Genomic DNA, 16,285 nt, shown 5'->3' with positions numbered 1-16,285 from the left:
GTTTTTAGACGAAAAAAAAATGACCATGTACAGTAAGGCGTTTTTTGCCGAAAAAAACCCACCATGTATAGTAAGGCGTTTTTTGCCGAAAAAAACGACCATGTATAGTAAGGCGTTTTTTGCCGAAAAAAATGACAATGTATAGTAAGGCGTTTTTAGAGTAAAAAAACGACCATGTATAGTAAGGCGTTTTTAGACGAAAAAAACGACCATGTATCGTAAGGCGTTTTTAGCCGAAAAAAATGACAATGTATAGCAAGTCGTTTTTTTCGTCTAAAAACGCCTTACTGTACATGGTCGTTTTTTTAGTCTAAAAACGCCTTACTATACATTGACGTGTTTTTCGGCTAAAAACGCCTTACTATACATGGACGTTTTTTTTTCGGCTAAAAACGCCTTACTGTACATGGTCGGTTTTTGGGGGGGGCTAAAAACGCCTTACTGTACATGGTTGTTTTTTTTCGACTAAAAACGTCTTCCTGTACATGGTCGGTATTTGGGGGGGCTAAAAACGCCTTACTATACATGGTCGTTTTTTTCGGCTAAAAACGCCTTACTATACATTGACGTGTTTTTCGGCTAAAAACTACTTACTATACATGGTCGTTTTTTGAGGGGGCTAAAAACGCCTTACTATACATGGTGGGTTTTTTTCGGCTCAAAACGCCTTACTAGACATGGTCGATTTTTTCGGCAAAAAACGCCTCACTATACAAGGTCGTTTTTTTTGGGCAAAAAATCTCTTAATATACATGGTCGTATTTTTCGGCAAAAAACAACTTACTGTATTTAGTTTTGTTGAAAAAAATTTAAAATAAAGCAATGAGTAGCTTATGTTTGTTAAAATAAAGCAAGGAGTAGCTTATTTTTGTTTTGTTCACTACTGCCGTTGCAGTTAATACTCACTATTTTTGTTATGATGCAGCATGTTTGATTGTTGTTGGTTGAAGTTTAATTTTGTTGCTTGTTTCTTGTTTGGAGCCTTTTTAACGTGCAATAAAATAAGTAAAAAGCCATTTCTTTGCTTGATAATTGTTTATTTGTAGTGTGCAATATTTAGTTCACAAGTCATTTTTCAAAATGTATGCTCAATTTGTCATAAATATTAAAAAGAAAAGCTTATGTTAAAAGAGCCGTTTGAGAGCCAAAAAGAGCCGGCTTTTTTCACTGAGCCGATCCAAATGAACCGGATCACCGAAAAGAGCCGAAAATATCATCACTCGAATGACGAGGACGCTGCATCGACAAATATCTATGCATCCACTCACATTGACGAAGATGATAGAGGTCCCTCTTAGCCAATGGGATGCCAGGATGATGCTTGGTAATGGCCAATAGCACAGCAGTAAGTATGCATAAGTGTGTTGCGTTCAGGAAACTCGGAGCTGCGACTCGCAGCCCATACTGCATTTTTACCTTTCGTATCTTGCAATTTCTTTCATAACAATAGGCAATATTTTCCTGTTGACCTGAACTTGAACATTTAGAATGAAGAGACGTTCGTCAGTAGATGTACCACCGTATTTTGATTCTTTCATATCTCAAGACACCATGGTATATATTGTATCAATAGTCAAACATATGGTTTCCATCCGCCTCCAATACAGTCACCACATGCGTTCCCACACAGCGTACGCATGTATGTACTCATATGCCTCAAAAGTCACTTCCAGTCATCTTCAGGAAATGTCAGCGAGGCAAAGATAGATGGAAAGGATGAATTAAGCAGGTTGCCAAATAGTTGACACTGTCGTCGAGGCCCTTAAAAAACACCGCCAACAAAGCTGTAGCGACACGCCGAGGTTACATTGTTTTCTTCACGTACAAGTGTCACATGTGACCACTATCAGGCACATTCAAAGGCCGCTGTGACCTGATATTAATAATGAATTGATTATTTCGTCTACTCTGTGTCTTTTTCGACTCCAGCGACGGAGTAAAGGGAGGGGGAGAGGTGTGTTTTGGTGTGAGCCAAGGGCGAGTGACTTGTCATGAGATGAGTATTAATTTATGATTTCCATCCCAGCGTCTGACCTCATCACCTTCATTAGAATGCAGCTTTTGTAATTTCATGGTTAATATTCAATAGCCACTTGTCCCCTGTGCCTGCTTTGGGCTTGTGAAATTTCTGCAAAGGGATGTGTATCATTTTTTATTTGTGGAGTTTGTGTGTGCGTGTGCGTGCGTGCGTGTGAGTGTACATGGAAAAGGAAATGAAGGCTGACTGCAGCATGGCTTCCTGCAAAACATTTGCAGATGTCCAAAGATGTCCTCTGCATCTCTATTACAATCGTGGGGCTTGAATTAACTTAATTTCTCATCGGAATCGTTGCCACGCACTAAACCTGTATCCACTTTTATCTACACACACACACAGATGCACTATAGGGTATGTTCTTTCCACCAGATACAATTGTTGGCTCCTGACTGGATGCAACAGACCAAAGTTAAATGAAGGAAGGATTCGGTATGAAAAAAACAAACAATGTCCCCTGAACTTCCCCACACACATTAATATCTTAGAGCGAGCACACATTCTTCCTCAACTACTTTGGCAAGCCGTTAAAAAACAACACATTAAAGGATTCGGTTCCGCATGAAGCCAGTTGTTACGCCGTTTCTCGTATTTCTGACATTTTTCTCCTGTTTCTGTCAGCTGCAGAGAAAACTAATCTGCCGGGGTTACGGGAAAACCTCCAGATGCTCAACGATGTTTTTGAAAACATATAATTGGAGAAATTCTTTCAACATTTTTTTTAAAAAGCAATGGAAAGGATGAGCTTCGAGTCAGATTGCTCTTTGAATGTGAGACCGACCGCTTTCTATTGTTATCTTACAGCGACGAATGCGACAGTCTTTATCACACTTTCGGCCTTTAATCAAGACTGACTTTATGAGAATCCTGAAAAGGAAATTTCAAATACAAGAGAACCTCGAAGCTCGATGATAATCCAATTGATGTTTGTGGTCCACCTTTTGCTTTGTTTGCATTTTGAATCAGGTTTCTAACCTCAAATAACGTAACTAAAATTAATCTCTTCCAGTGTCAATTATTTTGGTGTCGTGAAAGTTAACCAAAAAAGCAAAGACCCACATTTTCTGGACTTCACATCGTTTATTCAGTACGAAACAAAAAAAAGTTGAATGTGACTTCCAAGACAGCAATTGAAATGAACATAAAAGGTATAATGTTGTAAACAAATTGACACGATTGTGGACAACAGTCAAGTAACATTTCATCTGGACTGTGAGAGACTTTAAACTACCGGGAAAGGGGTTGAGTTCATACATAAGTCACTGTAGAAAAAACTCACATGATTAAAAATCCACAAAGTTACACAATGTTTGGAGTGAAGGCAAAAAAATAATAATTATGGAACGTCATCCGAAGACCAAAGAATAAATGCTATGGTACGATAAAATATTTTTCCAGCATTAAAAAGCCTTAACATGTTTATCCATATGACTTTTTTTTTTTTTTTTTTGGTTGTTATCAACTTCCAGACCGAGTTCTCTATATCCAGACCAACCAACCAATCTTTACCCCGCATCCGGATTTTCACATGTTGGACTTTCTAGTCGCCTGTCATGAAAAAGCGAAATTTGGCGACCCCGAGTTACGATCACCTATTTGGCATCATCTAATATGGCTAATATGTTAATGACGTTGCATCCAAGACTCGTGCTCAAAGAAAACTTTGATGACCAGGAAACACAAACTGTAATTGATAACACGGACACGTTTGTGTGCGTGCTGATTTAAAGCTCGCTTACGTTCGTTATGACATGAAATCAAACGTGTCGACGTCGTAGCTGGCCCGAGCCGAGTAGACATTACCAGTGTTAAAGAAAGCTAACAAACACGAAATGTTGTGTGCTCTCGTCATCAGTGGAAACACTGAGACCGTTTGGGTGCAGTAGCTCGACTGATATTAATTTTCCTTTGGTTTTTGCTTTGCCCATAAAATTTTAATGGTTATGCTTGTGAGATGGTTGGTCTGGCGACAAAGAAAGTGTTCCCAGTTAAAGTGCTTTTTACCAGTTTGTATCTTACCCCAAACGTGACACAACTCCACGTGTCTGTAATCTTCTAGGATCCAGTCGTCCCTTCATAAATGTCTGCAAAATATCGCTTTGTGTTCCAGGGCTTTCCAGGATTTTCAACACGTCGGAAAATTTGAAACACTTCTTTGTCATCAAATCTTCTCCAGTTGCACTTGTTCATTTCCAGAAACTTGCATTTATGCGTTGCTGCGATTAGCTTGATTTTCCTCCCCGCGGTGTATTTGTGACAAAGTCGGCCCCTCAAGTTGAATTTCGCTTCTCCATCATCACGTAAAACAAACACGTCTATGTACACACGTTTATAAATCAAGAAACTGCATTCCGAGTGAAAATAACCTTGGATATTTTTAAGAAAGAAAAAATTGCACCAAATACGGGACTGTTTGGGGGGAGATATGTATCATGTCATTTATAAAGCACATCGCGTTGGCTCGAAGAGAGTGTTTTGCGGGCGGTATGAGAGTTGGGGCCTGTTATCAAAAGTGTACCATTCATACCACAGGCGTGCGGGTCCAACTTAGCATAATGCCAGATGAGATTTGCACTGGCGGAATTCAATTAGATGTTCAGCAGTACCTGCTCTACAGCTAGCTTGGCCAAACCTGATAAGAGAAGAAATGTGATTTTCACATTAGAGGAGAAATGCAAATATCTTAACTAAAATCTACCCCCCACCTCTGCAAAAAAAAAAAAGGGATTAATAGAGATTTGGAATCTTCTTGGAAATGGAGGCCGTGAGCTAAACTGAGATGGCCGTTTGTTCACATGACGAGCATGACAAAGAGAGATGAAACGTTGTTCAAGAGAGACGCTTGCCTTCCATTGCGGTCCTTTGAAGCGCTTTGGACCGTTTGGACGAGGAGGACTTCAGCGGACGGCGCCAAAGCTCCTCAAATCAATGTAAAAGTAAACAGGATGTGAACTCGGAAACGAGGAGAGACGTTTGATTGCGGGCTCTCACTTTCACGTGTGAAGCAGAGAATGTGACCATTAAAAATGCCATCAAGCGTTGCCCGCTGATGTCCGTCACTAACGGTCCTGATTTGATGCGCTCCATCTGCAAGCTGATGAATGACTCTCTCATGATTCTTCGCTGATTACGCCTGTTAAATGAGACACTTTGCGAACAAAGGAAATGTGTCTAGAATATTGCCACAAGCCACCATTATTCTCTGTTTTTGTACATTTCTCCGCGGACAAAGACATCAATGGATCCGACATCAGCCTCTCGGGCCGCGCGTGTCACAAAGGCCACGGCGCGCAATCAAACTGGAAGACGTTAACCTTGCCAAGGACAGACGCCGACAGTTCTACAAAGAGCCGAGCTTCAATTTTTCCATTACGTTTGCCGCTCTTATCAACAGAAACGCTAAAATCCGGTTAAATGGATCCATTTTCTCATTTGCCTTTGGAGGTCATTTTTTACGCTCGGAGAACTTCCAGTCACTTACACGACACAAGGGGCTCCCGTTGGAACAATCCAGTCTGCGCACGCTAGTGGACCGGGGCCGAATCTCTGCAGCGCACGTCCAGAAGGGACGGCCGTTCTCTGGTTCGATCCGTAAAATGACTGCTCTCAGGGTCTTTTGTGAGAGACATACAGTATTCGTATTATGGCGCCAAAAAGGCAAGCCGATAGAGTGAGAGCCTCTAATTCCTGACCAAGCTATGACAACAAAAGACGGAATGTGGCACTTTGCAGCTTTGACAAGGTGCTGATCGAAGTTGCTCCTAGGCTTTGTGGCGCGAGGTTTAAAGACAGAGTGTGTCGTACCCCTCCCGGGCGTCGTGACCTCAAGAGGAGAAGCAAAGGCTGCAGCACTCCATGCAGATCTCCAGACAGTCTGCGGACTCACAGCAGGCGTCGATGATGCCGCAGTCCATGTCGCACGGCAGATCGCAGTCACCGCACTCCTCCGACGCGCAGCAGCAGCAGAAACACGAGTCGTCGCCGGCGCACGAGCCGCAGGTGGCGCAGTCCAGCACGATGTTGCACAGCGTTAGGAATTCACAAAAGAGGCAGGCCAGGATGCAGTGAACGCAGCAGTCTGGAGACAAACAAAGTTCGTGGAAAATACGAAGTTTGTGCATATGTCAAGACACGAATTGCCGACAGTATTTTCCACTATAACGCAATTCCTCATTCTCGACACCCCGCTATGTCCCTGACTTTTGAGCGGTAAATTTGATGTATATTGTATTCCTGCGAGTCCGAATTCAGTTACAATGCCTTCAGTGTTGTAGCATGTTTTGCCACAGCCTGTGGCGCAACACTGAGGTCTGTTGCAAGAGATGGAGCGTAATTAAGAACACAAAGAGGCAGAGAAGGACCCCAAATGAGAATATTTGAGTGGAAGTATTGTTTGCTCAATTTGTGTGTGTTTCTGCTCCAAGTGTGTTACAGTCGTACTTGTTAGAAGGTTTCAAATTACCATAACATTATGCTAATTTCGGTTAGGCTGCATGATAGGTTTTCTTATGCTATATTAGCATTAAGCTAACGGATTTTCGTAAGATAAAATGACACGGTTTGGTTGAACATTTAGGTGCTTAAACATACAGGGCTCTGTTTTGGTGACGGGTGTAAATCCTGCACGCTGGGCATTTGGTCATTTTTCGAGCAAACGCGAGCCGGCGTATTTAAAAGAGGGAGGTCTGCACCTCTGTGAGCGTGAACACAGTTGATTTCAAATAAAGCTACTCCTCTCCTTTCCATTAGAATATGACATATTTGCCAGTCTGGCACGGAGACATCTTTGTGTGCAATATGACGATGCAAAATCACAGCAGTCCGTGCATTGTCGCTGCTCTTGGCCAGTAAGGCAACAGAGAATGTGAGCATGCATGCCCCTTTTTTAAAAACAGAATGAGCCTGTTACAAATGCTATGGTGACTTAAATGTGTCCATGGATCTCAAATTCTACAAACTGTTAGATCTGGAGTCTTCCAACCGCACCAGACCTAAAAGGTGGTCTCAGCAGCCGTAGGTTTTGCCCAATTTTCTAAGATTGTTGATTGCAACACCGAGACGTGTCTGCTTGTTTATGGATAAAGTCACGAAGCAGCAGTGTGCTGTGCTGTGTTTATATTCCTTGTTGAGTCAATTGCCGAATGACATATTGGATGCATTACGTCTCACTGCTATGATTTATGTAGCTGATGCTGCTATCTCTCTTTCCCCACCTTCACTCCCTTCAATAAAAGGCAAACCAGATCCGGTTTTACTTCTAGCCTCCGTACTATGGCAAACAATAACATTGGGATTTTTTCCATTTGACCTATATAATGTCAACCACCTCCCAAAAGTGGGTTAAAAAAATCTTACTGGTGTCAAATTGCTAGCCTGGCGAAGAGCTGGACAGTGTAAAAAGCTCAGTACAATTTATTCACAGTTGCATTGAACCGAGGCAGACGTCATCGCCGTGCACTGAAATTCTTGTGGTCCACATCCAAGTCAAGGTTCTCTTTCAGTCTGCTCTCGGGCCACTGTGCTACAAATCAATGTATTTCTGACCACATTTTCGACGTTGGTTAAGTCAAATATGACAAATTTGCTATGGAACCATTTGGCCCTATGTGGCGCTAAGTTGGACGAGCCAAAATAATTTGTTCTTTATCATTCACGACTGTTGTCAACGTACCCAACATCCCTCTTTGACTGTGGTATTGAGTCATATAGAACTTATACAAGCACAGGGAGAGCTTGCATCGTCTTAAAAAGCCACAGTGCTAACCACTACTCCACTGCGCTGCCAAGAAAATGTAAAGTTAGTCCTTTTTACGATCATAATAAATGCCATAGTCCTGCGGTTTATCATTACGTAAATGTTGAATATGCACCGCGTCGGGTCTTGACTATTAAAAGTTGTTATAGCCAAAAGGGTGGCGTAGCTCGTGTTGCTGTAATATTATTAAGATGATTACCGCTGTGTGCATCTTACCATCCTGTGCCTCCGTGGGAATCTGGGAGCTGTTGCTCTTGGAGCTACTTTTGGAGCTTCCTTTGCTCCTTTTGCTGCTCTGGGAGGTAATCGAGGGGTTAGACTGCAACTTCTTGCTGTTCCTGGGCCCTGCCGAGGAGGAGGAGGAGGTGGATGAGCCTCCTCTTGGGAGGGAGCCCAGTTTTGGATGAGGGCCCCCATTCCTGTCGCCGGCAGACTGGAGCGAGTGTGTGTGAGGCGTGGGATGTGGACAGTGAGGGGAGTGTGTGTGTGCATGATGTTTGGTTCCGTTGCGTAGTTGGCTGCTAGGTTGCGTCCGACAAGGCTGGGTGGGGTGGATGGGTGCGGATCTGGCTGCCGGTTGACCTGTGAAAAGACAAAGGGGTTACTGTTAGGCGATACTGACTTCATGTCATATAAATACAAGATAACAACGTCTTCACTATTATTACAGAGGTGATTTCAATGTTTTGTCCTGCCTGAGGCTTATCTCAGTATGTGCTCGAATGTACAGGGAGCCTCTCTTCAAGATGAGTTTTATTAAAAGCAATCACAAAGGCAGTGAGAGCTTCACCGGCGCCTCATCTGACTTGTCCACATTTTTCGTCTTCAGCAGAAGACAAACCCCGACTCACCGGTTGAAAAACTGTTCTCGTGTTAATGATTTCATTTGAAAACAGGTGTTAGGCATCCCGGAAATATCTTGTCCTTTCGCGGCACAGACGGGAAGAGGATGAGGATCAGCAGTTTTCTGGGAAACGCTTTTGATTAAATGAGAATGATTCCAATGTTCATCCGAAGAAATGTAAGATGGGCTTTGAATATGCCTCGCTCTATGGTGCATAATTTCATTAAACGATTCATTGAACGTGGATAATTCTGGCGCATGAAGACAAAAGGAGTCAAGCTTAAGCGGAACACCCATGATGCACTATCCTTAAGACACCACTTCACTTCATCAAGGAGAGTTATTCATCAATCTCTGATAGAACCGCATGGACCCGAGATTACTTTGGCAACACTTTGTCAAACAAGAACAATACATAGCTACATTCGCCAGTGCCAAATTAAACTCCTTCGCTCCAAAAGGAAGTCCAATTTGAACTGTGTCGAGAAGCAACGTCAACTTCTCTGCGCTCAGGGCAGCTGGGCTGCACGATCGTGCTGTACAAATGTGTGTTGTGGTCAGCTGAATTCGGTGTGGACGCTGTGGGTTCCGCAGAACCATCGAGTCAGCGACAGACTCAAAAGCCAAGCCCCTGTCATGTTGTAAGACGGTGTCAGTAACTTGGATCGACGATGATGGCGCCATTAATGCCAAAAAGTACAAGTGGCCATGAATATTTCAACAATACAAAACCACACTGTGTGCGTTGGTCAAATGTGTGGTTGCAGAAAGAGAGTTTGCTGGACTGGCCTGCCCGCAGTCCCGACCTCTCCCCCAGTCAAAATTTTGTCTCAGGAAGAACAATCCACAAGCATCTTTCTTCACTTCCGTCCTTAAAGTTAAAAAAAATAATAATAATAAATAAATAAAATCTAAAAAGTGTCGTTCACAACCCTGCCAAATTTGAATGATTTAAAAAAAGTACCCATTTTCGGCTTCAAAATCATGAACAATTAAGCCACTGTCCCCGCTCTCAAAAGATGTGGGTGTGTGAACTGAACCACACCTAAAAATGTATGCTACTCCAAGCCACAACTATCAGACGCCTCTTCATCCCAACATGTTTGAGCCGCTTAAAGCCTCCATGTCTAAAATAAGTCCCGCCCACTTGTCAGAGGGGCACTCGTCACCAGCTAGCTGGCAAGCTAACAGGCCTCCGGGTTTCTTCTTGTTCGCTGGATTGCGGCGGCCTCGTCCGTGGCATCACTGTCTCACAGGAGAATCTAAATGACAGCGAGCTCTTCCTTAAATATCGGGATTCATTTTTGTTGTATAGGCATAGCGAGCTTGCTAACTGCGTAATATAACAGTGTAAAAGGCCAAGTAATAATAATTAAATAACTCACAATTGCGTTCGATTACTCGTCATGCGAATGAGGGCATCTAAGTCTTTCAAAAGTGAGGGGGAGGGACAACTGAACTCTCGACCGAAAGCGCCACTGTTAATAATAAAGAAGTTAAAGAAACAACAGTTAGCATGCAGCTGATGAGAAACATGCTTGGAAGCAAACTACATCAAGAGAATAAGTTTACAGTGATACAATTCAGAATTAGTTCGAAGCATTCAAGAGAAATAGGCCTCTCAAGCCACACTAAACCTTAGACTCTCAACCACAGTCACGAATGACGTGACTTGAAACATCAGCAACACTTGAGAGGGCTCTGTATAGCCAGGATTAACACTTTGTGTTTTTGTCCCCCCCCCCCCCCTCCCCTTTGGAATTGTGCATTTTGTGGAACCTTTAATTGCATTACAAGGACCACAACCACAATAACTGGAACACGAGATCCATCCATTTTCTAGAGCGCTTATTCTCAGGAGGCTTGCAGGTTACCTGGAGCCGACTCGAAATAACACCCTGAAGTGGTCACCAGCCAATTGTAGAGCGCAGAAAAGACAATTTGGAGTCTCCAATTAAGATAAGAAAACTCTGTTTTGCGATGTGTGAGGAAGACAGAGTACCTGGTGACAAACTGGTTAAAGGTTTGGCTATGGGCGGGAAAAAAAAACAATCCATTACTGGCTCAATATGCTTTAAAACCCTTCAATGTTCCACTGCATAGTCAAAATCCAAATGAAACATAATGTTATAAAAACAAAGTGATTAATGATTTGACTTTTCGAGTAAGACATTTATACGGGATAAGAGCGTGAACAGTGGGGATTAGCACCGATGCTTACACAACTCAAAAGATATCCATGCTAGTCCACTAGGACTGTCTGTATATGCGTAAAACGAAAACAAAATAAAAGTACATGCAAGTAAAACTGATCACTATTTTGATTTCACTTCACATGCTGTGCCAACTTCTTCCAATCAGGATTTTTATGACGTGGTCTGTTTAATCTCTGGAGTTGACGATGAAGCGGCAAAGAGGTGGGAAAACACAACTTTTGCTGCCAAGCCAAACACAACCTCAAAAGAAGAATAAAATTGAAGCCTTGGTTTAATGGCAGCATGACATAGCATCCTTTAAAGGTTAGAATATTTTCCTGACCATAAAGCATATGGTGTCTGTGGGCGCGGTGAGGCTTGATGGGACACGGTAGAGCACAGCAGACCTCCCCACCCCCGCCAAAAAAATCAAAATCATTGCTCTGCACCTCACACACACACACACACACGCATACATGCACACACGCTGAGAGTGTGGTCTTAAACTCTGGCTCAGGAACAGAAACTAGCAATAAAAGCGTTCGATAACCACCCCCAGACAGATAACCCAACAAGGACTGTTTGAACTGGCTCACGTCCGGCGTCGCACAACCAATCCGCCGTTATTTAAGATTCTTTTCATTCAGCGTTTTCTAACTTTGCCCCAGATGTTTGGCAAGCCGCACAGCCAGTGTGTGCTCGCTTCTTACGAGAAGCATCTATAGTTTCTCCTCTCAACTACTGCAAAAGTCATCGAGGACTGCTCTTTTGTCCCCTCTTTCTGCCCGCCCTCCCCCACCCAACTTCATCATCCATCCCTGCCAACAACACTTCTCTGTGTCTGTCTCATTTAAGCATTTTTCACAATAGAGCTTTTAACGCCACAAGCAAGCCAGGATGTAGCATAGTGGAGGGATGGTGCGTACGCCTCGAGGTTCGCATTGTTCACTGCTTTCTCTAGCCTCTCCTGTATTGTCTTGCAGCCCAGTGTACCCCTCATATCGCACTGCTAGCATGAATGTAAGTGTGTGCGTGTGTGTGTATTTAAGAGAGCATATAGCAGGATCTGGCATGCAAAGAGACGAACTTTGAGAACCCAGGAGTCAGGACTGTCTCCAAAAAGAGCTTGAGGTTAAACCCACTTGCGCACACAAATATATGCATGCATGCATGAACACGTGAAGGCCTCACTCTGGAAAGAAAAAAAACTCCCCTAAAAAAAACACAAGGTCCCTTTGTCTGAAATTGAGAAATGTCAAGAAGTGAGATGAAGTGAACGTGAGCGAGAGAGAGAAAGCAAAGAAGTGGGTCGGTGTTTGTAAGTTAGATATTTGGAGCAAGGAGGACTTGCGCAGAGGTGACTCATCGACAATGAATCAGCAGGGCTTAAAAATAACAGCGAAATCGGGCCAATGTGTGGTGTTGACAGGATGAGACGAGGAAACTGCAGCACGTGTCGTCCCCGATCCATATATTATTATGCATATTATTAAGCGCAAGGTGCCAGAGTGTGCAATTAAACATGAGTCACAAACACTCACAGCACACCCTTCCTCATTCACACCCACACCCTCTACCTCCTTTCTCGACATATCTCGGCTACCCTGTACTTAGACATCTCCTTCCCAGCCCAGAGACGTGTTCATCTCTGTACTTATCCTCTGTTGGCATGAGCCACTAGGATGACTATGTTTGGCTCTAACGGCTTCATCTCCACTGCTGCAGTTTGAATCTGGGAGCACTGGTTGTGATACTGTATAAAGTGTGTGTGTATAGCAGAAACCTGAACATTGTTTGAAATATCGGAATTTTTGACTGTATTTCTTGGGCTGGATCTCATTCATCGGTTGCAGCTACTGAAGTGACCCCCTGAGTGTCGTTTGTCACCGTCCGGCTAAATTTCTTTACCGATTAAATAATTGCACAGCTCGTGATGACAACATGCATAAAACAACCCCCCCCCCCCCAAAAAAAAATCCATCGTCGTCTTTGTGAAAGACATCATACTTTCAGGGGCTGTCGACACATCTGCACAAAAAAACGACCGGTCTTCTTGCAGAAGTATAGCATGAGTCAGAGAGGAATCAAGATCCATTTTTTTCTTATTTTGAGAAAAACAACGACGCAGCATTTCGAAGTCGGCCTTGTGTCATAAACACTACAGCGAACCGCTCACTAATAAATGGCCGTGGTGAGGCAGGGTCGTTAAACAAGCACATCCTGCTGAGATCCTGACGTCAAAGACAGGTTCATGACATCGCTGATGAGGAGTGCGTCGGCCTAACTCACACTCAAACGTTAGCAGCGCTCGCGGCACATTGTTTTCAGACGGCCGGTCGTAGGCCCCGCGCCAGACACATGCTTGTGCTACATTGTCATCGCAACGTCAGTGTCGAGAAACCTTCTGTTTTGGCTTCTGTTTCCTCACACTCCACGCAAACAAATGCACACTAATAAGCAGATTTCACAAAGACATGACCTCAGCACATGCCTTGAGTCATTTTATGTGTCTGAGGCCTGCTAAATGCAAGGATTTTCGAAATCGTAATTTTATTTTTTTTTTAAACTGTCGTGTTGTATGCGTGGTGTGTTCTGATTATCTCAACGCGAAACAACACACACCTGAAGATTCTGCCCCACCAACAATCTCGAATCCAAGTCATCCCAGGCAGAAATCTCGCATGGTGATCGCATGTGATCTCACAAAAACAAAGAAGAGACACTTCCAAATATGCGCTGGTGTTTCTGAAGAGGATTGGAGGAAGGGGGTATTGTTCGATGAATAGCGATATGGGCAAGAAAATACAAAGTACTCCTTGGCATCTGATCACAAATATCAGGTAGGACATATTTTGTTTTATTTCCAACTACTTCCTTGTTCGTCAGTCAGGGTGCGTGTTTGATGGGCTACATTCCATTCACGTCAGAGTCCACACTGTCACGCTTTCCTGACATCCCGTCTGTGAAGGCTGTAAATATTGAACACGTTTAATATTGAAGCCCCACTAATTATGGACCCTGATGTCAGGACAAATCCACTCTTACCACACCTCAGACATAAGGATAATCTTGTAGGACAAGCTAATATGACAGAAGAAAGTTTGGCCCTTGGCAAAATCGGACCAAAAACAATCCAATTTTCTGAACGTGTGTACCCGGCCTTGGTTTGTGTGGTCGTGTGATAGTTGAAGCAACCTCGCTAAGAAAAGAGAGTGAAGTGTGAAGCATGGTCGAAGATTCCAACTAAATGACGCTCTGCCTACCATATGGAGTCAGCGGGTTCCATAGGTTTTATAGGCATATAAAACCACAACAGGGGGAGGAAGAAAGCACATGACTTAAGCTAGCACTTTAGTGGACCTGAAAATAGGGACACACACGGCAGACAGAACAGGTAGAGAAGCAAAACCACGGACAGACGCAGCAGGCGTTCACACACTCACCAGTCACCTACTTAGACGCTTCCTGACTGAGCTGTGGGTCAGTCGCTTGCCACAACGTAGCTATTAGCCAAGGGCAGGTTTGGATGTGCGCGTCATCAGTTACTGGATTCCAGGGGACGAAAAAAAAAAAAGGTCTCCAACACGAGCTCATATGTCAACTTATTCAAAAAGCCTTCCCGTTCTTCATATGCTCTTTTTAGTCATTGTTACAAAATGGCAGGAAATGCATATTTAGACAATGTGAGGCACATTGTTTAGAGCACAATCATTCAGGGACTTAGCTTCATGGCTGTGGGTGTACAGTGCAAACTTCTAAGTGAGTAAATGACACAGTAGAAGTATTTGGTTAACATTTGCCTGACTTCAAACTGGAGCCAGAGCAAGACAAATATACATCGATGGTGGCGTAACCTTTGGCTCTGATACAGTGGACGTCGCTGAGCTGCAGACGAAAGGAGTGAGGGACAGACTCCTTGGCTGACACGTTGGACTGAAAATATAAGGGAGGGAAGTGGGTGGTGTCGGTTGATAACGATATGACTCAAAAGAAAGGATTTCCAGGTGTTTGGGACGTTCGCATCACAAAAGAGAGGTGGATTGGCGCTATGGAGCTAGCAGGAGGAACGCAGAGCAGGACAACTAATCATTTCAGGGATCCAGCCATCAGTGGCGCCCTGCTGTATCATAACAGAGTAGGTTTCTTCTGTTAAAATAATTAAAACAACAACAACAACAAAAAATCATGGGAAGAGTACCTTGAAAAATAATTGCAAATCAAATGGCAATCGCAATTTTTTTTTTTTACTGAATTTATGAATCAGAGATGCAAGTAAACTTTGATTTTGAATCTACTCTCTTTTTTTGCTCATTAGGTTTTGCTAATAATCATAATAATAATATAATATCAATAATACAATATGTATTGTAGTCATAGATTTCGTCCTATTTCTGAAAGGGTTAGGCAGATTTTTTTCCCCCTGCAACGTCATGGCAATAAATTACGACGCGTGGTCAAACTTCAAAAAAAAAAAAAAAAAAAAATGAAAATAGCTCAAAGAACTGACAGACATTTAAAATTTGCTGTTAAGCAGTTTATAGTTAACTTAACACATTTGTTTTTGGACCGTGACAGAAAGCCGTAGGCAAGCAACAATAAATTTGAGAGAATTTTTAACTGAATTAATCATCAAACCATAGAAATAATATTCCAATCCTTTGAGTGTTCCGCCATCATAACGTGCATGAGCATCATCTTCCCATATTGTAAAAAAAGAAATAAAAATGTTGTATTTTTTGTACAATTTAAAATGTGGCAGTCCTACTTCGACTTCCTGTCATTGTTGGGAAAGTGTTCACAAAGTTATGACACTGCAAAATAAGCTGAGTAGACTGTAACACAATTTGATCTAACCTCAAACCACCTCTTTTAGTCGGATCAAATTTTGGCTCGTTGGTCCAGACGGCTGTCTCAAACACTTTTCACACCGGCTATTTTAGTTCGGACCAAACAAGGTAAGCGGGAAAGCGATCTAAAAGTCCAGCAGTGGAAAATACGAGCATTCGTGTTCTGTGGTTCAATGCTCAACACAAGTTGTTGAGTGTTTGATCGTGAATGCATCTTTCTGATAGAGCAGTTTCTTTTCTGTTTGATTGTTTTAGCCCATTTGACATATGAAGGAAGGTCCCTAGCAGGGCTGAAACGGAACCTTTGTTGTCGTTTTTTTCCCTTCCCCTAGCTAAAATATGTGGTGCATTAAAAATAACAAGTAAAGCAGCACACATAGGCATTCAACGTATTTTTTTTGAAAGGCTGGAAGAAGGGGAAAAAAGCTTTGGAGGCCGCTGGAAGAGAATGTGACATCAGACAGTGTGGCTTTCAATTGATTAAATCTAATATTTCATTAGGATTCCTTCTTGATTTGACTGATAGCATAATGTCCCGTGAACTGCGAACAATTAAATGAGACTTACAAACGGAAGCAAATTTCACAGTAGCGGCCACACTTGTCCAGT

General features: G+C 42.9%; 1 protein-coding gene across 3 annotated transcripts in view; it reads right to left on the bottom strand.

Moving 5' to 3' along the window:
* Positions 1-3,095: 3,095 nt before the first annotated feature.
* Positions 3,096-16,285, bottom strand: part of mdfi (MyoD family inhibitor) — a 34,031-nt gene continuing 20,841 nt past the window's right edge. For all 3 annotated transcript variants that reach the window (XM_086118661.1, XM_086118662.1, XM_086118663.1), the window contains exons 4-5: positions 8,007-8,372; positions 3,096-6,113 (exon numbers count right to left, since the gene is read on the bottom strand). In XM_086118661.1, the coding sequence (XP_085974787.1) occupies positions 5,860-6,113; positions 8,007-8,372 (620 nt within the window). In that variant the 3' untranslated portion in view covers positions 3,096-5,859. The remainder of the gene's footprint in view (positions 6,114-8,006; positions 8,373-16,285) is intronic.

The sequence above is a fragment of the Hippocampus guttulatus genome, chromosome 8 (genome assembly GCF_054856545.1).
Source record: "Hippocampus guttulatus isolate MCC_2025c chromosome 8, RoL_Hgut_1.0, whole genome shotgun sequence".
Classification (NCBI taxonomy): domain Eukaryota; kingdom Metazoa; phylum Chordata; class Actinopteri; order Syngnathiformes; family Syngnathidae; genus Hippocampus; species Hippocampus guttulatus.
This window is presented reverse-complemented; position numbering and strand designations above follow the sequence as displayed.